A 24,006-nucleotide genomic window follows, 5' to 3' on the forward strand; every position below is an offset into this window, starting at 1 on the left:
AAGTGCAAAGTTAGAAGTTGGTTGCAGAAAATAACACAAATGCATGGAGGCATCAACAGAAGCCAGCCGCACTTTGTTGTTTTAGTCAGGTCACCTCAGGTTAGAGATTTCACTAAAGTCATCACGAGGCAGTTTTAGCTACCTTCGTGACATCTGGGTCCAATACATAAAATATAATAGGGAAGCCCAAACGGGGATTTCGGGATTTACTAAAGCGCGACAGATTAATATACAGAGGCATACCTTGTACCTGGTTGAGTACCTCCACCAAATATGAGCCCCATATATAAGGCAGCCCGTGAAGGATCAGATTAGTAAGAAAAAATTGATCATCAGAAATTCTCGAGCGCGTCAGATTAAGGTAGGGTGAGTTAATTACATGCTAAAAAGTGTATATGTCAGTAATCTGACAATTTGAGAGTGACGTAAAGAAAGGGGAGGCAGCAAAGTTATAAAAAAATAAGTCATTTCGACATTCTCGAGCGTAGGCATTTTTTTTAATTTCATAGGAAATAATTCAAAGATAACGAAAAATATATCTTACGATTTACGCAAGCCGAAATAACAAAAATTCGTCGATAAAGTTTAATGCGTGCAGCTGTGTGATACCTATATTTCCCTTTTCGAGTTACTATTCCTCTTTCACTTTTTCTCTATCTAATAATCTCTCACTCCGTCTCCACTCTGAATTCTGTTGTCATGACGCCATCACAGCTGATCACAGAGACTCTTTTGTGATGAAGATGATGATTAATTAATCAATTGATTATAAAAAATTAAATTTATTTGGGCATTTTTTAAAAATTATTTTCTTATAAATACAAGTGTTCTTCTTAAAAAACATACACTTATTTATTTGCATGCTATTTCCTGAGCTTTTCAATTAATTAATTTCAATGTTTGAAAAAAAAATTAAAAATATTTTTTTTTGTCAAATTAGGCGAATCCCTCTAGATAATCGTCAGATTATACGACAGCACGTCTAGAACATAAATTTAAAAAAATAATAATAAAAAAAAAGGTTTATTGTCTAACAGGAGTAATCCCAATTACACGACAAATATAATTAAGTTCACAGCTATGACTAAGTATGAGTACAATGGAATATAACGAATAGCATATAAAATCAGCAGAGTAGTATAGATATTATACAAACAGTGATACATTCATATAATAATAATAATAAAAAAAACATACTGTAGAATTCTAATAGAATTGGCAGTGTGCAGAGAGTTGAAACACAGTATTTCACTTATGGGTTGAAATTAGATTCTAGTTCGACTTGCATAGAAAATAGCTTGTTACGAATTAAATACTTGAAGCGTCCAAATGGAACAACAAAAATATTATATTCTGAATAGAAACTATTATACATTTTACAGATGTTAGAAACTAGAGATTTTATTAACATTTTATTAACACGTTGATCCTAGGCAAAGGCAAATAGAAAAAAATTTCGTTTCTACTACTTCGTCTCGGTACGTGAAAATAAAGATGAACCATATATATCTTAATCTGACGCTTGAGTATTTCAAAATGACGATATTTTTTTGCACATTATAATAATGGCCGCGAGTTTGCGTCAGATCGAAATTGTCAGATTATTGAATGGGGACCTTTTTTTTGTTGCACTCAACACCCCCTTAGAAAATCTGATGCACTCGATTAAATTTTTTTTCTTTTCACTTTCAACCCTTACGTACAACCACCCGCATCATATGCAAACGATCAGATTAACATACGAACATTATTAAAAATACGTAGGACATTGATGCTATCAATATCTCACGCGCTCGAGTATGTCCATGCAACAGTATTTTTTCACATATTTAAAAATTTATAGCCGCTTCCCCCACAGATGAAAAGGTATATATCATATAACATTTTTTTCTTCTTATCATCTAAGCTTTGCAACCTAATATGTCTGTATGACGCTCGAGTAAATCCCCATTATGCATCGTGGGCTCCCCTTCTAATATGTGATATTTCGGTGAGCATATTTGATATAATCAAAAACAGGAAGAATTCATGGACGAAACACTCGGAGAATATGCAAAACGCAGACACGTTTTGACATATCTTTCGGTCTGTTTGGAATAGCCAAGTGAAATGTTAGGTCAACACAAAACAACAATATAAATACAGGCAGGTTTTTTAGGCGATCCCACTATTGCTACCTCGAAAACGGTAAGACCTTCAAAGTTAGTTGAATTGGACAAGAGTTTCCTATTTTGGGGAACTCAATAATCTCTGTTTGCCGAAAGCAGGAAACAACACATACGCACGGAGTCAACAACAGGAGCCAACCGCACATTTGTGGTTCCAGTTAGAAGACCTAGAATTCCCAGGCTATATCTAACATGACCACGAAGGCAGCTATAGCTGCCAATACCAATAAATGTTGGCCGGCTGAATTCGTTTCCCAAACCATAGCTCAAATGACAATAGATGGTCGCATAGTGCACTGTGTTTAGTACCTCCTAGGATACCACCGCTCTGAGGTTTCTGAGAAATAATGACATGCTCTTATCAATTTATATTTTGGTCAATTTGAAAACCAAGTAATTTTTCATTGATTTTGTCCTGAGTGGCCTCTCTATTTAGACGCATAACATTCGAATACAAATACTTCCACATTTTGCCAGCATTTCCCGTGATATTCTATTTATTTCCTTGTGTGAATGTATACTCATTGTGTAATGAAATTGTTACCATTTCAGACAATAAATCTCATCTTTGTAGGTCAGTCATGTATATTATGAAAAATAGTGGTCCCAGCACTGATATGAGGTCCTGTGCTCAATTATTTCATTTTTGAATTCAGTATTGTTATACCTATTATAATAATATATATATATTTTACTGTAAGTTACAAAAAGGATTTGAAGCTCTTTAACTTCTGTTTAATTATCTGCGAGCGCTTTCGACAGCTGGTCGTGCTGTCATCCTCTAGGTGATGAATAGGCGAGGTTTGAGCTAGAAAAGCTATTTTTAAACCTAATCTTTGAATTACAACTTACATAGGAAAAAGTTACCCTTACTATGGTGAATTTTTATCAGTGTTTTTTCGCAGACTGGTTTTTAATTTGTCCTCTAGTAGAGTATTAATTTTTCTATATAGTTTATTGTTTTCCGTCAGTAGAAGACACTTTTGATTTTTTTGTTATAACAGCATCCTCAACAAATTGTTTTCTCGTTTTAGTTGATCATAGATCATAGTTAGTGTCATTGGTATTTTTTACTGTAGAAGCAGGTACACACTTTGTTCAAGACCACAGTACTTCGTTTTACTTTCACAAGTTTATAATTGACAGCAATGTGATGAAGCACATTTCCACTATCATACCGACTAATTGTTTACTTGATCTGCTTTTGATAGGTAGAAATTGGGCATATGTTGTTTCCTTTACAACCGAATGTTGCCCAAACTTTCACTTGACTGTAGCGTACTGATGATAGTTAATGAGACAGAAACACGTGTCAAAATGTGTCTGCGATTTACATATTTTCAGAGTGCTTTACCCATGAAACTTTCCTGTTTTTGATTTATATCAAATACACTCTTTAAAGTGGACTCGGACGTCACGCAAGTAATTAAAGCTGCCTCCGTGATGACTAGTGTGATGCCTCTAACCCGAGGTGATCTCCCTGAGAGCACAAAATACTGCTGACTTCTGTGATGGCTCTCCGTGCATTTTTGTTGTTTCTTTTGCAACAAAGTGTTGCCCAACCCTACACTTGACTATACCGTAGTGATGACAGCTAATGAGCTAGAAGCTAGAAACGTGTCTGCGTTTTGCCTATTTTAGAATGCTTTCATGCCTCAAGGTGACCCTTATCATGGACACCACCTTGAGAAATGACAAAGGTTACTTCGAGACATAATGGTCAATACAAACGCAATCATAGACGTGTTTTTATTTTGAAAAACTATAAAAAAACTCAGTTCGTTTATCGAATTTCAATATTATCAAAAGGTATCCCAAATGATTTGTACGACTATTGTCATTTTGTTCTCCCTCCCAAGCTGATTGGACGGGGTAAAACACATTTAAAGCCATTGTTTTTTGAAAAACTGACCTCTAATTGCAAAGGTGATGAATTTTTGTACAGTCTTGGTGAAATTAGTTTTTGATATTAAAAACGGTCATCTAGTTGGTAGTGCAGTAAACATTAGTTGTATTTCATCAGTTCGGACTTCCATTGTCTAATATAATATAAATTGACTTGAAATCCCTGAAAAAAAAAATTTAAAAGATTAACCGAAAAAAACAATTTTATTAAAACAAATGATTGAAATTACTAAGAGATAACATACAAGCAACAACCAAAAAATAAAAGATTGAGATATTATTAAAAGCTGAAAATTAAAAAATAATAAAAAAAATTAAAAATAAAAATTAAAAGATTCAAAACCGAGTTACGTCACGACGTTTCGATTGTTAGTATCCACAATCGTCTTCGGGCGATAACTGGACTTATTCCTACGAGATCTGACTATTTATAGGTTATTCGAGTGCTTTCAGCTATCCCCTCTTCCCTCTCACCGCTTCTTTGGTTTTAGTAGGAAATTACCGTTTGACGGGAGTTGGTCGTTTTTCGCTTGAATAGAGGTTTCCATATGTTACGTATCTCTACGCTAGCTTGACTAAATGCGTTGTTGGACAACATATACTTGAATTTTCTCCTAAACCAGTGTTCCTCCTTGTGGTTGATTTCAGCTTGAGCCCACTTGATGTTATGTTGGTGAGTCCAAACATGTTCTGCTATCCCGGATTTGCTGGTTTCTCCTCGCTGTGTGTGTTTCTTGTGCTCAGCAATGCGAACTTTCAATGGCCTCTTAGTTTCACCGATGTATGATTCTCTGCACTCGCAGGGTATCCGGTAAATGCAATTCTTAGAATCGCAGTCCGCGTTTGGTGGCCTGGGTTTTGTGAGGCTGCTACGGATAATGTTCCCAGATCTAAAACAGGTCCTGATGTTATGCTTGGACCCAATCATTCTTATCCTTTCCGATAATCCTCTGATGTAGTAGGGAAGTACAAGTACTGGTTGTGGCGGCTTCTCTTCCTTGTGATGCTCTTGCTGTCTTCTAGCTAAAGCCTGTTCCACCATCACTCTGGATTAACCATTCCGTTGAAGGTCATTTTTGATGAAGCCTAGTTCCTTTTCGAGACCTTCCTTTGTATTACAGAGCCTGAAAGTACGGTCCCAAAGAGTCTTGATGATTCCTCTCTTAGTCGATTGATGGTTGTTGGATTTCTGTTTCCCATTCAGTGTCGGTCCTCTTCACCAATACGTCTAAGAATGGCAATTCGTTGTGGACTTCCTTCTCCATTTTGAAAGTGATGGAAGGTCTTAACGTTGTTGATGTGCTTCAGGAAAGTGTCTAGTTCTGCATTCCCATGGTTCCATATTATGAAAGTGTCGTCTACGTATCTCAACAAGACTCGGGGCTTCTTGTGGGCTTCTTCGATAGCCAGAGTTTCAAACCACTCCATATATATATATATTGGCTATAACCGGTGAAAGTGGCTATCCCATTGGCAGTCCCTCATCTTGCGTAAAGAATTCGTCCTTCAGTTGGAAGTAGCAGTTTCGTACACATCATCCTAGTAATTCCATGATTACTTGTATCGGTAAGTTTGTTCTATCTTTCAGGTCCCCATCTTCGGATAGCTTCTTCTGTATGATAGCTTCTTCTGTATGATTTGAAGTGCTTCTTCGACAGGAACGTTAGTGTAGAGGCTTTCCACGTCGAAACTGATCAGTTGATCCTGCTCTTTGACTTCGATTTCCTCTAGTAGTTCAACGAAATGCCTTGAATTTTTCACAAAAGATGATGTTTTACCTTGCAGTGGTTTAATTATTGGTAGTAAAAATCTGGACAAGTTCTGAGTGGCTGAATAATCTCTGGAGCTAATTATCGGTCTGAGCGGAACATCCTTTTTATGGATTTTGGGTAGTCCATACAAGTGAGGGGGCTTACTGTGGTGCGGCGTTAGCGATGATCTCTCTTTTTCCGAAAAATAGACTTGGTGTTTTTTCAAAGTCTTATACAACTTCCTTTCAATTGATGCAGTAGGGTCTCTTATGATCTTCGTGTATTTTCCTTTTCGAAGCACCTCTTCGGTCTTCTGTTCGTAGAGATCAGTATCCATCACAACAGTAGCGTTTCCTTTATCTGAAGGTAAGGTCTTGATGGTGTTGTCTCTACGTAGCCCGTTCAGGGCTCTTCGTTCTTCATTACTGATGTTAGAAGTTGGAACTGGTTCTTGATCTAGCTGTTTCTGATTTTCCATCTGAATTATTCTACCTCGATCTGATCAATAAGGGAACATGTGGATTCTACTGCAGTTATTATTGCCCTTTAATCGTTTAATGCAGGTACTATCTACAAAATAACAATAAATCCAGTTCGAATTCATGACGATGTATCTCTGTAGTTGTTCCTAAAATAATTTTTTGCTGCGAACTGGTTTATTTTGGACAAAAAACCCAAGAGACATTTTTTGTTTAGAATGAAACAGGCTATCGGAAATACATTTTTAAAGGGTAAACAAATAATGAGACAAAAAGTTACATTGGAAATAAATTTTAGGGGTTGCGTTTTCCACCCCTTACAACCATAGGGTAAACCAAATGAATTACTGGCTAAGTGTCTTTTTGGTAGTACAAAACGTCAGTTTAATTTCAATATTGTAACTTTTTTAGTGCTTGTGAAAAAAATGTTATACAAATTTTATGTATCCCCTTCAAGGGGCTGTATCTTAACAAGGGATGCTCCAATGAAATTCCTTTATATGAAAGATCATATCTTTTTTCGATGATGAATCACCTCCTCAAATGTTTTACACTTGTAACTAAATAGTTACATCCTGTATAATATAAATTGATTTGAAATCCCTGAAAAAAAAATTGGTAATTTCGGTTAATCTTTTTAATTTTTACGCAATGGAAGTCCGAACTGATGAAATACACCACGAAACATTGTCAACCACCTTCAAACAAACATTAGTTGCTTTATTCGATAGCACAATAAACCATACAAGAATGAAATACTCCAGATCTTAACTGTATGTTGATCTTGAGGAATCTACTTATATAGCATGTCGAAATAAATTACCTGCTTTGATATACAAAATTGAAATGAAAACATTTTGTTTTATGAAAGAGAGGACATTGGCAGATGAAGATCTTCAGATGATGTTGTGCTGCAGGTTTTTCCGGGTTTTCCTGCAGCTGAAAAAGCAAATGCGCCACTGGAATCAATGAAGTCGCCCCGGAGCGCCAATTAATTTTTGTTGTTTTTTTTATAATTTCATGATTTGTATTTTGGAAGTGATATAAAAAATCTAATTTCACAAAAGTCGCACCTGAAACTCATTACTATAAGAATTTAGTATGGGGCTTACGGTCTTTTATACTTAGGTTGGTTAGGATTGCACATATGGTAAATTGAAGATATAATCAAGTAAAAATTGAAAAGAAGCGGAAAGCCACAAATTTTTTGAAAAATATCCAACGGAAATTTGAGGAAGTTTAAAAGACAGTCTCCTACTTACATTTTTTCTACCAAAAGTGATATTGAAATTGTAATGATAAGTAAAATGTCTTCATGTTCACCTACTGGTGATTTTATGTACTCGTAATTGATTTCAATTAAAAATAACACAAAAATAACTCTTGGTCCATATTTTATTGTTTCTCCTGTAATAAATAAGTTTGCAAGTCAACATCTCATAACCTTTGAGTATTTTTATCTTAAAATCTAATTTGGAATCCTTGGTAATCGGGCTTTGCAAGGTTTTGCCAGTTTGCAAGTTCACAGTGATCTATTTTGCTTCCTGGCGAACCTGTGGTTGACAGCCACGTAACCCTGAAAAAAAAACAAATTGATGTTCTGTATCATTCAAACATTAACGATCCTATAAATATAGTTACATTTGGCAGGATGCCGGAAAATGTTCTATTGATTTTATAGTAACCAATACAGGTAATAAAAAAGTAGATGAATAGGTATTCTTTTTATTACTTTCAAAATAAATAATTATTTTAGCTCTACGGGGTGTTTTTTGTCATTTACTTCCTTGTGATAGAAATCGCGGTTTTATAAGTCGTAAAGAAAATTTACATTTTTGTAGATATCTGTGAAATTACTGAAAATAGAAACAATAAATTGATAAATGTAGCCGTTACTATGTGGTAGGAGATCATCATGAAAAATGTTTTTTATCACTTTTATTTGTAACTAACGTTACTGCAGTTTCTTCTCATAAGGATATTTTCAAACTAATTTTCCGGTTTTCTTGTCCGTGGTCTGCAGGTTTTTATTTGTGATGTTTGATCTACATTTGTGATATACATCAAAGACAATTTAGCAATGGCCGTAGTGGTCTAGATTTTCTCACAGAACAAATTACTACCTCATTTGTTCATATTTCTCTTGTACTGACAACTATTACTTACATGTTTTCAATGTTCGACCTATATCCTTGCAATTTTCCCTGAATTGTACCTTTTTTGGTATTCTTCACCCATCCTCCCAAATTGAGTTCTTCACACATTTCTTTGCAGTATTTGGTGAAGGAAACTCCTGAAAAAAAAAGAAGCCATCGATCGAATCGGAAGTGGTTCTTCTGAGAGAGGTAAAAGTGTCAACAGTTTTGAAATATAAGATAAAATAAGTACCTAAACCTTGAAAACAAAGTGGAAAATGGATTACAGTGCACTGAATCCAAAAATTCAAAGCAGAGTTCAAAGTTGATTAAATATACAATGCATTTCTTTAATGTCATGGGTCAACTCAAAAAATTTAAATTTGGGATAATGTAATTAATGCATGAATAGTGAAATTAACAACAGATGAACCTTTCGAAATGGCGACTGGGCGTCATTTGGGAAAAAAATTAACTGAAAAGGGGAGTTCTGTGACAAATCATTTTGAAGCTCTTGACGAATACTTCACAACCCTAGAATATGAAGTGAATATCTTCACCTGCTACAAAATGGCGGAAAATTTAATAATTTCCTGAAGTTAAACACATTAATATCGATATTTCTAGAAATATTCCTTCTTATCTGTCATATGGCAATTCCATCAACCCGATAAGGTTTGTTAAGTTATTTCTTGTATATAAAAACGACAAAAAATGTCAGTACGACAATGAACATCATTGTTCAGTTAGAATATTCTCATTTAGTTTTCGGTTTTACAAAGGTACCATGTCAACAATCTCTAAAATGGTCAATTATCGTCCATTGGAAGAACAAATTGAAGCGATTTTTATTTACGGTGCGACGCATAACTTTCACGAGACCAAGATGATTTTCTTCCATTCCGGAAGAACAGCAAGTGCAAATAATTGGTGAGATGGTAGTAAATCCTGAACAGTCTACTTATTTCGTCGCGAATGTTTGTGAGGTGTCTCCTTCTACTGTGTGGAGTAGACTTTTCAAGAATGGTACACTAATTAAATGAAGATGACCCTGATCGACGAACAGAATTCTGCGAAATCATAACGGAAACAATTGCAAGGCATCCTACCTATCTCCACAATATTTCAATATTTGTTTTAGTGAAGAAAGTACATTTTTTATACGGCAATGTTCACAGACAAAATTGTCGATATTGCATGAAACTATTTGGATACTACTTTTCCCGGTCGTTGGATTGGCCGTCGAGGTCCTACAGAATGGCCATCCCGCTGGCCAGATTTGACACCTTTGGACTTTTTTTATCGGGCTATTTGAAGTAAAATGTGTACGAAACTGAACCTGCTTCAATATTGGTTATAAGGCAGAGAATATTTAATATTTGTAAGATATTGACGTTACTGTGTTCAAAAATGTTCGGCGTGAAATATCGGATTTCGGATTTTTAGAACTGAAACCCCTTGATACAGTGAATATGGAAATGACCAAAATTTGGGAAATTTGTCACAGTCAAATGAAGAAAGTAGTATCACGTGTCTCTTTCAAGTTCTTGTAATACTTCTTTCTCATTGTAAAAAAAGGTCAATTCAGGTTAAATTAAAAATTTCAGAGTTGTGTCGGGAAAGGAAGTCAATCTTTGGATACAGGAAATTGATGATGTTACTTGTCTAATTTTGACCCCCTAACTTTGGTTTAGACAACTATCAAAGTATGATTACTATTTATAATTTTGAGAAATAGTGGAGAACTCTGAGAAATATTTCATGCATTTTTTGTTTATTTACCCCTTGCGATGCCTCCAACATTTTTCAAACTTGATACAACAAAAAAATGTTTGTCAGTATCAGTTCATAAATAAGGGATATATTTACTGGAATGTATATAGATAAGGAAAGTAGTATACGATGAGAAAAAATTTCACCTTTTGGGAAATAAAGTTTTTGGCTTTCTACTACTCCATCTTGATAGAAAAATTTGGGAATCTTCCAAAGAAACGAAGAAACCAATTTCAAAAAATTAACTCTATACAAACTCATGCAAAGTAACTTTCAGACACAAACTGGAAAAAAGCCCCCTTGAAACAGTTGCTTTCATATATACATTGAGTTACACGAAAGCTGAGTTCTGTGTATTATGTTTTCGACCGAAAAATAAACATTTTTCTGAAGTAAATCGACAGTTACGCGGATTACATCCTTTAAAACGAGGCACGTTTATTAAATATTTGCCCTTTAGACTCTTTAAAGGTGATATGGGATGCATCTTATGAATTCTGTTGGAACTTTTGAGGCACTCTGAAAAAGTATGAACTAAAAATATTTCTCTAAGAATAGTATAATAAACATTTTGACATCATTTGTGATTTAGGACAACGTCATCTTAAACGTCACTGGTTAAAACATTGGTCGATAATGCGACGTCATTTTTATTTTGAAGTTTTTCCTTTGATATTTCCGTGTTAATAAATTGATCATTAGATGAAAAAGATCATAGTTGAACTTGATAGTTTCATTAAATTTTTACCGAAAAGAGAGATAATATTTCATTGAAAGTTTTTTCAGACAGATTGGAAAACTAGTAAACAATATTAATTGAAACTCACCTTGTACTTTACCAAAAACTTCAAATTCCACTGACACCAGTGGCTCACAACTGTTCATATTTTATTTGTATTAATGATCTGCTGAAGGGAATAAATTTTCAATCAATTCAAGTTGGCGTCTAATACTGTTATGCGCAGCAATCGACTGTACCTATTTTTACACACAAAAACAATAGATGCATGTTCAATGCTCTTCGTTTGTGTCATCAATAACATGGTTCGATTGAGTGTAAACTAATGATTCGCTGACTTTTTGTTCTTTATGGACAAGCCAAATATAGGCCGAAGAAACTGAAAATGTTCATAACAAGAGCAAAGTGCGTTTGGAAGCTTTCATCTCAAATTCAAAAATAATCAACTGATTTACTTGTTTTATAATTAGGAAATTTTCGAATTTATGGGATTATTCGTTAATGAACATTTCTTGAATCGATATTTATGAGACTAGTAAGAATGTAACACTGTAGAAGGACAATAATATATGAAAATATTTACAAAAACTGGATAATCAAGAAGATCGCTTTGAAATGTTTGCGGGTTTTGATTATTCCGAAAACAGAATCACTGCATCAAGTTAATTTTTTTAGCAATTTCATTTTGCTAGTTTCGCAGCTATGCTGAAAATATTTTTACTATACCTACATAAGTCTGATAGTTACGACAAAACAGGATTTGCGAAGAAGTCGCTTCAGAAGATGAACTGTAATTTGCAAGAATATAATTGAGACTATTTTGAAAATATTCTTTCAGTATATTGCCACTTTCGTGTTTGTATTTTATAGAAACTACCTTCAAGTTCGAAAAATTTCTATATATTATATTCATAAAGTATTCTTTAAATTTAGATTTGTTGGTTCAGATTGAGAACATCAGTATGATTGAAGAGTACCCACACACATGCTATTTCTGGAGCGTTTTGAAATTATCATATAATGGGATTGTATTGGTAACATAAAAGTTAGTAGGTCGGTCAAATGAAGAAAAAGTTACAATCATAGAAGCACGGGTCAAGTGGTTCAAACAAATCCAGAATATTGGGGACGGTTATTAGGATATCATAAGATAGATAAATTTTGTCATTTTAATTCTTCTTTTCTCACGTTATTTCAAAAATTATCAAAAAATATTACAAGTATTTTTATTTGATAGTAAATTGTCCCCAATTTGAAGTCATCAGATTTCGAATCCAACGTTTCGTACTCTCTGGGGCACCCTCAACCTATTTTTTTTCAATTCGGGCCTGCATATTTTATGACACTTTTCGAAATAACTTTTCACGCTGAATTCAACGATATATCATACAATGTCATTCAAAGTTGGTTTTCAAGTGATTTTGAGCCTTATCCAGATTTCTTTTGGTTCGGATCTGTATTAAATTTAGCTTTGGTGAAATTAATGCAGATCCGAACCAAAAAAATTTAGATAAGAGTCAAAATCACCTGGAAATCAACTTTGAATGAAATTGTATGATATATATCATTGAGTTCAGCGTGAAAAGTCATTTTCAAAAGCATCACAAAATATGCAGGTCCGTATTGAAAAAATTGAGGAAGATGGTGGACCTAGAGAGTACGAAACGTTGGATTCGAAATCTGATTATGTCATATTGAGGAGACCAAACTATCGAATAAAAATGTCTGTTACATTTTATGATATTTTTTTAAATGACCTTAGAAAAAAAATCATAATGACGTAATTTACTCTTATAATATCTCAATAATCAGACCTGATCTCGAAATGTTTGAACCATTTGACAGTGTTTCTATAAGTGTAATTTTTCTCCATTTGACCGACCTTCTAACTCTTATGGTTTAAAAGTTACCAAGTTTGGATCTTGAAAAAAACAACTAGTTTCAATTGTTTATTATAGTTGAAAATTAACAGTCATGAATCGTTCATAGTTTCAGCAGCTTTCGATATTTTGTCTTATCTTCTGAAAAAAACATTAAGTGTTATACCTAAAGCATAAATACCTACTACTGGATCATAACAACTACATTGTTTACAAATATTTATCGAAAAATAATTCACCCATCATTGAGGTACCTATATATTTAGTCATTATAGATTACTCGGCAGATTCCATTATTATCTCTCTTGCTTCCAGGCCTGCACCGATTTGGTAGATTGAAGAGAGATAAACGATCCGTTCCTTTCAAACACTCTACAAGCAGAGTGGTGGCATTCACGTCGAAGATTCCACCGCCTTCTTGAATGGGACGACATGGACCATTTGGTTTGCCCATTTCATAACATTTGCCTTTGTATCTGAAAATATATATCTATTTGTATCTTGGATTTTTTAAATCAATATTCAATTTTTTTAGATATTTAAAAACAAGAAGCTCTGAAGAATTGCAATCCAACTTAATTTACAAGATCAACTATCGTGACTGTTCAAAATGTTACGTAGGTCAAACTGGGCGCTATTTAAAAAATAGAGTATCAGAGATTGTAAGAGGCGGCAAAAAATCACGTTCCCAATATTACTGCTATTGTTGAATTGAAGAAAACAAACATCGTTTTGTTTTTTCAAATCTCAGGACCTCGATGTTCAACCTATTTTGTTTGTAGAAAATCGTCTGTAAGTTGAAATCACACGAAAAATTTTTTATTAATAATTTTTGTAAAAAAAGTCGTTCTTCATAAAAATTCAAGGACTGTAAAATGTAAAATGCAACCATTGAATAGTTTGGCTTTGTCAATATAAACTACCACTGTTTGTATTTCTATAAGTGAAATTTCATAACTCTAATGAACAGCCCTTTTGAGGCAACTTGTTTTATCTTCTCCAATGAACGAAAAGAGTTCGAAAAACTTTCGACGACTTTCAATATATATAATCGAGAAAAGTTAATGCAGTCAAGCTGCTGGAAAATAATTCCATGAAAATCAAAAGATAGATATTCAGAGCATTCCCGTATTGATTTCAATTTAAAAGCCACCCGTAGAAAGCTGTTTCAGCCTATTGGGCATCGTCAGTACTGGGCAGGCGGTCCTCGATTGAAGACAAAATGTGAATAACCAAAAAAATTACTTGATAAAAATAACTGCATAAACGTAAGCGAGACATAAGTGGAACCACCTATTGGTGTGACACCCAAGTCAAGGTTTGTTCTGGTTCTAACATCCGAAACTGTTTGGAAACTGCGCAAGACATGATGCGTACAAGCAAAAAATCTCAAACAGTCCGAAATAGTCTCGGTTACTTGGTTAAACCAGAACGCATTTTGAGGAGACCACTGTGCCATACCTATCATATACATATACATATGAAGAGATGAAGACGATAAAATATTGTTGATCATGCCAATTTTGTTATGTAGCGTATCCTTGTAGTCAGTTCAAATGTTATCTAACGTCAATCATCAATTATTCAAATTAAATAAATAAAAAAACATCCTAGAAAATAGCCCAAATAAATTTCCACATGAATGTTCTCAACAGTTCAGACTAGAGAGCAAGAACGATTCGGAACGGTTGAAGACAGTTTAGGATCATTTCGCAGTCGAAACTATAACAGAGGATTCATCAATCTGAAATTATCCTCAATAAACCAGAACGTTCTATATCAACTGCATTCATTTACTTCATTTCCCGATGAAGCCTTTGTGGTTGCCGAATCACGCACCGATTCATTTTTTTTATGTTATAGCGTATAGAAGAAAATAACGAAACAATTACCTTGCATATCCATCTTCACACGGATTTTTGACACACTTAGGAATAACTTCTGCTCTTTCAATTATCAAATGATGATTCTTTTCACAAGGGCCTTGACGATAGGCAGCATAACAAAAATCTTTTGGTGGGTAGTAGATAAACCCTAAAAAATAAAATTAGTCTCTTGAAGTAGGAACTTATTTGACGGAAGAATATTAATACACAGTTTCATAATTCATATGACAAAATGACAAGCGAGAAAATCTTAGAAATTAGAAAATGTCGAAGATCATAAGAGTGTACAAAAATATTAATAGTATTAATAGAGATTCCATTCAGGATTACGATTTATTTTAATAATGAAGTTATATAAATATATCTTTATTATCAAATCAGGAGGTGTTTCTTGAAGGTCGATTTTGGTTTTGATATCTTAACATTTCCGGATGAAACTATAAACATGTGTGTTATCAGTATAAGCAATATCTCTGGAAAATTATCATCATAATTGTAAACTGTGGTAGACCACCCACATAATAATTGTTTGATAAACATATACTACATGTGAGGAAAATGAGACTTAGACACAATCAAGATTCTGTATGAATTTATCATAATGTCAGGATTTTTTTGCCATTCAACATAACACATATTATCGAAAAACTATCACAAAATCTTGAAAATTCTTTGATATTTATCTCACCTGGACCGCAATCACATATCCAATCATGCTGTTGGTCCCCTGGATACAATAACTGATTTTCCGGGCATCTGTTTGGAGCGAATAGTGGAACTCTTTCCTGAAAATTTATTTTTTCATCAGACGTGAAGAAATTGGGTGTTCCGGAAACAGAATGTTATTTTATTTTCAAACGTTTATTATCTATATGATAGTAACTTTAACGAGGAAAACACTTTGTATCAGATGTGTAGTTGTTATCATAATCACCGCACTTATTTTACTCGTACACATATCGCTTTTTCTCGAACTAATCTCTTCGTACTGATCCGCGGTAATGGTAATGAATATTACTGGAGTTTTATCCCAACACCAAACCGTTATTTCAAGAGGAAGTTTAAACTTTACGGTAGTTCAGAGTTTAAAATCTTTAAAATGTCAAGTACTGGTACTGATGAACAGAATATAGGTTTGAAAGGAGCTTGAAACGAAGAAAAAGAGTATGAAAGTTTCACCAACACATACTTCATTCAGCTATTGCTTTAAATAGTGCTGACGTGAATGACCTCCTCCTCTTTTAACTTTCTAACGGGGCTAGATAGTAGAGAGGAATAATTTTCAGTACTTTTTGATGAAAAAGACAATCAACACTTGCCCCCGAGAGGGGCTATCAACTTCTTTCAAGGGGAGTCTTGTGTCTATTTTGGTTTCGATAACTGGTTGCGAACGAACTCATTGATGTTTGCAACATCTGCAATTGATGAGTGTTAATTTCAAGAACGTAAAATGATAGTATTGTATTCTATCTTCATTTTTTTCATATCATCCATAAAAAAATCATTCGAGCAAATGTTCAATATATTCTCCTTGAACCCCTTGACAGTGAAATAGTCTATTTTCGAAATCATTTAAAACATTTTGAAATATTTCTGAGTGAAATATTTCGGAGTTAATGCTATTACAAGTTTCGTCTCTAATATAGCGTTACATAAACTTTCAATTTGATACAGCACCAAAAATCGAGAAGAGTCAAATCTGGTGAACGATCAGGCCATTCTAACGAACCGCACCTACCAATCCATATGCTTGGGTATGTCTGATCCAACCAATCTTTTACAGGCCTGAAAAAAATGTGAATGTGAAATATCTTGGTGGTAAACAACTAGATTTTCGAAATAATTCAAATTTGTTGGCCACAATTTCTTGAATCCGTGGGTGGATGAGGTCTTGAATATGGAGGATCACTCAGATTTTCCTCTATGCCAATGAAAAAGTGAGTTATCAAATCACAGTGACATATACAATGACCTTTTTTTAACAGTAAAACTATGTCATGAAAATGGTTAACATAGTAACTTTGACAGTTCTGTTATACTTGTGATGCACTGTTTGGAACCTTTAGTGTACTAATTAATATTACTGGAGTTTTTTCCCAACATCAAACCGTTATTAAAACACCTCGACACGTGTTTCGATCACCAAGTAATCATCTTCAAGAGGAATATCAAACTGATCTTTCTCTTGAACATGATCAGTTCTGTTATAGTATAAGGGGTGCACGTCAATGGCGAAGTTTAAAAAAGTATCATTTCCTACTGAGATTTTTGACTTACATGAAGTAAAACAAATGGGTTTTGTTCAAAAAAAAATTGAATGTACATGAATTGGTGAAAAACATTTCAATTCCTATTTGAATATCTAGGCTGAATGTGAAAGCAAAAAACCCTGTGCTTATGAAAGAATTATCAGAAAGGAGTTACACCTTCTATACGTTCAAGTGGACCTAGCTCAAGGTCATGTATCAAGAACAAAATCGATCGTCTAATTCAAACTTTGTGCCCAAGGTCATATGACGTGCTCATTATCAATGTCGTTTAGGTTCTTCAAGGTCATATGGCGGGCACATAGCTCAATGTCGTAATCATATGACTTTGAACATCGTTCAAGGTCGTGTGACGTCCATCAAGGTCAATATGGATTCATGCACCAATAACTCCGCAAACGGTTTTCTTAATTCATATCATTAAAGGTCGTTGTATAAAGATTTGATTTACCTTTCGAGTGAAGAGACACAGGATCCTTATTTCTATTTGAAAAAAAGTTTATAGAGCCCTCTTTCCGGCGAGTGATGTCACACCATTGACTTTTTCAAGTCAATGATCCAATTTTGTCCAATACTTGCCCCATTCAAATATAAAAAGGGGAGGGGGACTATTTACGTCCGCAATCTATAGTTTGTATGATGTAGAAGTAATTCCTTCGAAGATGAAGTTCTTGTTGAAAATAAAACCTGTTCTGTCTGTAAATTGCGTCAGAGTGGGGATTTTGGAATAAACAATCCTTCGCTATTAGCCGTGAGTCAAGGATAACAGGTTAGGTGCCACTGATGATATAGCTAGAAAAATGATCTGATTGTTTTTTGTAGGTCAAAGTTCCATAAAACCGAAATTAATAATTTATTTTTTAGACGTTTTTTGATAGCGTCTTGCCATGAAACGACACAACTGTTATATATTTAACCGGTTATTAATGATGATCATCAGTTAATTTATTAATTTCAATATATATTTGGATATATTCGACTATTTCAATAACCCTTACCTGTTGTTTGGAATTAGCATTTTCAAAACCTTAAACCTCTAAAAATGTACATTACATTACATTACATTATCTACTACTCACTTCTGTATTTTCACTGTCCAGTCTTTGTGAAGGCAACTCAGGAAACTCGATTTGACAAAAAACTACATTCCATGCGAATATCCAGGATATTAAAGTAGCCCAACGATTGATTTTCTTCATCTGAAAAGATCTAGTTGAAGTAAGATTTTTGTGAAATTTAGGATTCATATTTTCAATGATGAGCGGTTTAGAGGTGTGCCACTAAATACTAAAAATGGTGTATCAGTAACTATTACGAAAACTCATCAACATCGAGTTGATTGGATTACATCCAATCAACTGAGAAGATACATTCGCATCAAAACAATTGAAAGGTGAGGAGAGGAGACGAAATTAGTTCATAAACTCTTAGTTATTATGCACATTATAAGGGTTATAAGGGACGAGCGTTCGTTAGGAATACATGGAGAACGATTCAAAATAAAAACTTGAAATTTTATGGTAGAGGGTTTAACATAATGACCATCTCAACTAAAATATTTTCAACTTCCGGTTTCTTTCCATTATACCGGAAGTTGAGGACAACTTCCTTATTTCAAATAGAACACCCTGAATTTTATTACATTTTTGAATTTCTCAGCACATTTTAGGCCCACTTTGTGGAACAATGCCTATACTCAAATTTGTTAGTTTTCGAGATATTAATTTTTTTCTGAAAAATTTTACAGTTACAGCACCACTCCAAAAAAATCATAACTCATAGACAGTAACAGTTAAAAATGTGAAATTTCACAGAATCACACCTCAAACATCAAGTCATGAACAGGTCCATCGAATTTTCTAAAATAATTTACAAGGTGTACACTATCCTATTATTTTTGGATACTACGAAATAAAGATATCAAATTCATGAAGAATGTCCTATACCTAAAATACACCTCTGGAAAAATATATCCGATTTTGGGAAATATTTGAAATGCAAATCATTCAAAGCAATACCAAACCAAGAAAACCAAGAGAGCTTTGAAAACAAATGAACTAATATTACCTCTGTCGTTGGTAAAAGGTTACTCAACATGAAAATGGATGGATTGAAATAAAATACTATCAGAGAGATCAACTATATATCTTCGTTCATTGATATCGAACACAGTAATTTTATTTTGTTTATATTTTTCAAGGTTAGATTTTATTTTGATTTTAGAATTTAATTTAATTTCTTTAAATTCAAATAATATTGTGGTTCATTTTAAGAGATGTTCAAAGACATTGCCGTTTTGTTCTGAACAAGAATATATTCTTTTTTGCATACCATTATTTGTAGCTTTCTGAATGGAGTCAGGAATTAAATTATTGAAAGCTCTCAAAACCCTTCGTTTCATGTTTTCTTTATCACTTACAGGATCCGCATAAACATTTCCTTTGATATATCCCCAGATGAAGAAATCCAGTGGCGTCGGGTCTGGAGAGCGAGGAGGAAATTTAAATGGCCCATTGTAGCAAAGCCACTGATCTTCGAACATCCCATTCAACAACCCAGCAACGGTATCAGTACTATGTGCAGGGGCTCTATTCATCTGATACCATAACTTGAAACGGTATTGTTCAGAAACATGCCTTATGGATTCACCAACCACATTCCTAATTATATGCGAATATCTATCGCTATTCAAATTCTCTTCATGAAGATATAAAGATAAAATTCGGTCTTCCTTTATAGCACAAAAAACATTGAAACTCCATGAATGCTGGAAGTTGCGCTGGCGAACGAACTTTGGATTTTCTGCTGCCCAAAAATTACTATTACGGCGGTTGTACATACAATTCTTGTCAAATTTGGCTTCATCTGTCCATATCATGTTCTTCATGAACTCAGGGTCCTCCTGTAGGTATCTTGATAAGAAACCATTCGCAGAATTCCACTCGTGCAGGTAAGTCGTGAGGTTTCAGATTTTGAACCTGGCGATATTTAAAGGGACGCCACTTATGTTTGATTAAAATCCGGTTTATTGACGAACATGAAATTCTAAGTGGCTTTTCTGCGTCTTTTTTTAAATTTTCTGAATAGGCTGTGAAGTAGGCTAAAACTACAATTTCGATGTCCTCATTGTTTACGAGTGTTTTTTTTTGTTGATGACAGACGAAAAAGATCCGAAATCATGGCAGTTTTTTAGAAGTCTTCTCAGAATGTTTTTATTGGGTCTGTGTAAATTTGGAAATCTTTGTGCAAAAACACAAGTTCTGTCCATTATCTTGCATTCACCATAAATTATTATTAAATTCAAGAAATCTTAATTAGAATACTTACTCCAAACAAGACATTTTGCACACAAATAGAAAACTATGAAATACACGTCAATTATATCGTATCAAATTTGACATATTTGTTTTCAAAGCTTTCTTGGTTTGGTATTGCTTCAAATGATTCACATTTCAAATATTTCCCAAAATCGGATATATCTTGCCAGGGGTGTATTTTAGATATAGGACATTCTTCATGAATTTGAAATCTTTTTTTCGTTGTATCCAAAAATGATAGAATAGTGTATGGTTTCTATTTGAAAAAATCGTGTTTCATCACTTTTCTCGATATTATGTTTCAGGTGGAAATTTCGACCACCCTGTGAATCATTTTCGAAAATTCGATGGACCTGTTCATGTTTAAGGTGGGATTCTGTGGAATTTCACATTTTCAGCTGTTATGATTTTTTCGAAGTGGTTCTGTAACTGTCAAATTTTTCAGAAAAAAAATTAATATCTCGAAAACTAACAATTTGGGTAAAGGCATTGTTATACAAATTGGGCCTAAAATGTGCTGAGAAATTCAAAAATGTAATGAAATACAGGGTGTTCTATTTGAAATAAATAAGTTACCCTCAGCTTCCGGTATAACGGAAAAAAACCGAAAGTTGAAAATATTTCAGTTGAGAAGGCCATTTTGTAAAACCCACGATACAAAATTTCAAGTTTTTATTTTGAATTGTTCTCCATATATTCCTAACGAACGCTCGTCGTGAAAGACCCTGTATGAAAACTACAATAAATAATACAATTTACTGAGGTGGGAAAAATTATTTTTTATTTTTTTTATAAAACTTTCAATTTCAATTTCTAAAATCATAATAGATATAATTATGATTAAGAAAATAACATAATCACGAAATAATTTCAATCCAGTTTTCAAGAAGATTGAAACTGTCGACATAAATATATCTAATTATTAGGTATAGGTATACTGTTTATAGTTTCAACGAAATTCTGATGACTTTTCATCACAGTGTCAAAATATTATTATTGGAAACCAAATATACTCTATTCTTCATGATGAAATAAATATGTGTCTAAAAGTCCCGAGTTTGGAAAAATTTAATTAATTTGGTTATCTTTCTTATCAGTCAGTCGACAATGCTTGAAGACTGGCAGCAAACAAATCTAAAGAAATGAACTTTAAACGTTCAAGCCAGTCTCGGATATACCTACACAGTCTTGTACTGACGAGTGGCTAATAAGCCCAAAACCGGTCTGCAAGTATGCCCGTTCCAAAATTGAAGGTCGACTCTTTCAGTTGTATTGCCAATTGCATATGCAGGAATTTTTTTGTGAAGATTCCTGCACGGACGCCTGTCGGATATAATTCAACGCCCATCGTGGTATTAGCCAGTGGAGTAGTTGTTTTCTGATAGGCGTAAGTTCATTCAACCTACTGTGTAGGTATATCCGAGACTGGCTTGAACGTTCATTGAACATTCATTTCTGTAGATTAATTTTCGATAATTAGAATAAGTCCACATATAATTCGATTTTATATGAATGATAATGACGACTGTGTTTGAACTGAGACGATGTTCTAGATTATTTGGAAAAATATACTTACAGTCATTTTCAGGAGGTTTCGGAATATTTGATACTATTATGCCCATGGAGCTACTTCAAAAATTTAGCAATAAAATATTGAACATCGTACAGTTTACTATTCAGAGAATACAGAACGTTTAACGGAATTTCCCAAGAGAAGTTGGTTATTATTGATATCTAAGTTGAAGAACGGTTCACTTACCATATGAATAATTATAACATCAACGCACTGAAGAAATTATATGATAAACCTCGAATCATGTAGATAACATTTCTCCACAAGTTTTTATCAAGAACCTCTCTGCACGACAGGGATACTGAACTTGAAACAACCGAAACCGAAATAAAAACAAAACACCTTCTACCTTGTGAATCTTGTCGTGTTCGCACACAATTATATACACGGTCTCGGAAGCACCAGTTAAAACTTATAAATGCTTGATAGGTTACGGGACTTGCAATCCATACCAGAATCAATTTATTCAAATTGGATAGGCGTGGTTGTACTGGAGGATTCTGAAGATTCTTGAATTTAAAAAATATCAATGTTTTCCATGAAATAATTTTGTATCGCTATCAGGCATATATAAAGTTAAATCCTATGACGATTTGGGATTTACCAAAAACAATATCATTCTTAATACGTCAAGAATTAGTATATTTCTTCTCGCTTCCACAATATTTTCCAATTCACTCTGATGATACAATTAACAACTTATAACTAAAGGAGGTTCTCCACCAAACGGACAAAACCACTACAAAACAGTAACTGTGTTGATTTCGACAAAACAAAAACTTGATTTGTCAAAATATGAAACAATCTGAAGACTTTGTGTTGCGGCAAATTGTTTTTGTCAACAACGAAATGTTCCGTCGGCAGGCGAAAATATCAAAAGGTTTGAGTGTTTTGTCTGTGTTTTTGTAAACAAAGTTCGCTATGTGGAAACCGTCCGTGACAACAACAAGCAACTATTCAGATATAACATATCTGTAATTTGTATTCTGTTTTGAGCCTAGTACAATTAACATCCTTAGAAAAATACGAAACAATGATCTTAGTTCCTTTCATCCCTTTGTCATCATTGATCGTGCTTGTTTCAGTTCCAAGGAGCCAAAACAAAATATATGAGATTACCGAAATTCATAACGTGCGTGTAAGCGCCGAAACACAAAAGCCGAGAAACCGCGCAGGTCAATGTTACAGATGCCAAAAGTTCGGTCACACGCAATCCAACTGTAAAGCAGTTTCAGCCTGCGTTACGCTAGTTGCACACACACCGATTTTGGACGACCAGTATAAAATCGGCCGATATTTTATTGGTAGCGGGTGCTTGCACACTCACCGGATTTTTATCGGTCAAACAATCAGTTGCTTTGTTGTCGTAATCAGCACGCACTACCAAAACGAAGTTAATGCGTAGTAACTACAATTTCACCGAGCATTCGAGACTGGAATGGTCGGTAAAAAACCGGTGAGTATGCAAGAGTGTATTTAGTCATGTACGCCACTACTTCCCGGTACTGTCGGCGATACAGTGGCAGTGGACGGCTGCTCACCGGTATTTTACCGGCGACGATCACCGGTCGGCGTGTGTGCCAGGTCCCGTTCCCACATGTGGTTCACTATTGGAATTTGGACGACCGGTACAAAGTCGGCCGTCCAAAATCTATCAACTAGCGTTACGCTAGTTGCACACACACCGATTTTGGACGGCCAGTGTAGAATCGGCCGATATTTTATTGGTAGCGGGTGCTTGCACACTCACCGCATTTTTATCGGTCAAACAATCAGTTGTAGTAAAAACCGGTGAGTATGCAAGAGTGTGAACCACTATGTGTGTGTTCCCACTATGTGTTCCCACTATGTGTGTGTGCAACTAGCGTAACGCTAGTTACGCTGGTAACACACCAATAGTGAACCACATGTGGGAACGGGACCTGGCACACACGCCGACCGGTGATTGCCGCCCGCCGGTAAAATACCGGTGAGCCGGCAGTACCGGGAAGTAGTGGCGTACATGACTAAATACACTCTCACATACTCGAGACTTCCAGTCTCGAATACTCGGTGAAATTGTAGTTACTACGCATTAACTTCGTTTTGGTAGTGCGTGCTAATTACGACAACAAAGCAACTGATTGTTTGACC

At 34.5% G+C, this 24,006-nt stretch overlaps 2 protein-coding genes across 4 annotated transcripts; both read right to left on the reverse strand.

The window, feature by feature from the left end:
• Positions 1-7,680: 7,680 nt before the first annotated feature.
• On the reverse strand, positions 7,681-11,274 carry LOC111506856 (acylphosphatase-2). Its single transcript, XM_023162071.2, has 3 exons — positions 11,039-11,274; positions 8,470-8,596; positions 7,681-7,879 (listed from the first exon to the last, which is right to left on the reverse strand). The coding sequence occupies exons 1-3, from the start codon at positions 11,094-11,096 to the stop codon at positions 7,765-7,767; spliced, it is 300 nt and encodes a 99-aa protein (XP_023017839.1). The 5' UTR covers positions 11,097-11,274; the 3' UTR covers positions 7,681-7,764.
• Positions 11,275-12,886: 1,612 nt separating this feature from the next.
• LOC111506855 (uncharacterized) lies at positions 12,887-22,398 on the reverse strand. Of its 3 annotated transcripts, none has more exons than XM_074173206.1 (5): positions 22,060-22,398; positions 18,063-18,192; positions 15,405-15,501; positions 14,723-14,864; positions 12,887-13,306 (listed from the first exon to the last, which is right to left on the reverse strand). In XM_074173206.1, the coding sequence occupies exons 2-5, from the start codon at positions 18,180-18,182 to the stop codon at positions 13,093-13,095; spliced, it is 573 nt and encodes a 190-aa protein (XP_074029307.1). In that variant the 5' UTR covers positions 18,183-18,192; positions 22,060-22,398; the 3' UTR covers positions 12,887-13,092. The 3 variants fall into 3 exon arrangements, with proteins under 3 accessions (XP_074029307.1, XP_074029306.1, XP_074029305.1); XM_074173205.1 differs by having other exon boundaries at positions 18,063-18,182; positions 22,060-22,394; XM_074173204.1 differs by lacking the exon at positions 22,060-22,398 and adding an exon at positions 21,877-22,011 and having other exon boundaries at positions 18,063-18,182.
• Positions 22,399-24,006: the final 1,608 nt, after the last annotated feature.

This window comes from Leptinotarsa decemlineata, unplaced genomic scaffold (assembly GCF_025532065.1).
Source record: "Leptinotarsa decemlineata unplaced genomic scaffold, Ldec_3_MD MMD2_tig00000218_RagTag_RagTag, whole genome shotgun sequence".
Lineage (NCBI taxonomy): Eukaryota > Metazoa > Arthropoda > Insecta > Coleoptera > Chrysomelidae > Leptinotarsa > Leptinotarsa decemlineata.

Excerpts from the sequence above, each read along its gene's own strand:
- LOC111506855 (XM_074173204.1), bottom strand. Across the intron at positions 15,502-18,062 it reads TGGACAGTGAAAATACAGAA|GAAAGAGTTCCACTATTCGC; the intron begins GTGAGTAGTAGA and ends ATAAATTTTCAG. Across the intron at positions 14,865-15,404 it reads GATATGTGATTGCGGTCCAG|GGTTTATCTACTACCCACCA; the intron begins GTGAGATAAATA and ends TTTATTTTTTAG.
- LOC111506856 (XM_023162071.2), bottom strand. The coding sequence starts at position 11,096 with ATGAACAGTTGTGAGCCACTGGTGTCAGTGGAATTTGAAGTTTTTGGT. Across the intron at positions 8,597-11,038 it reads AGTTTTTGGTAAAGTACAAG|GAGTTTCCTTCACCAAATAC; the intron begins GTGAGTTTCAAT and ends TTTTTTTTTCAG. Across the intron at positions 7,880-8,469 it reads AGGTCGAACATTGAAAACAT|GGTTACGTGGCTGTCAACCA; the intron begins GTAAGTAATAGT and ends TTTTTTTTTCAG.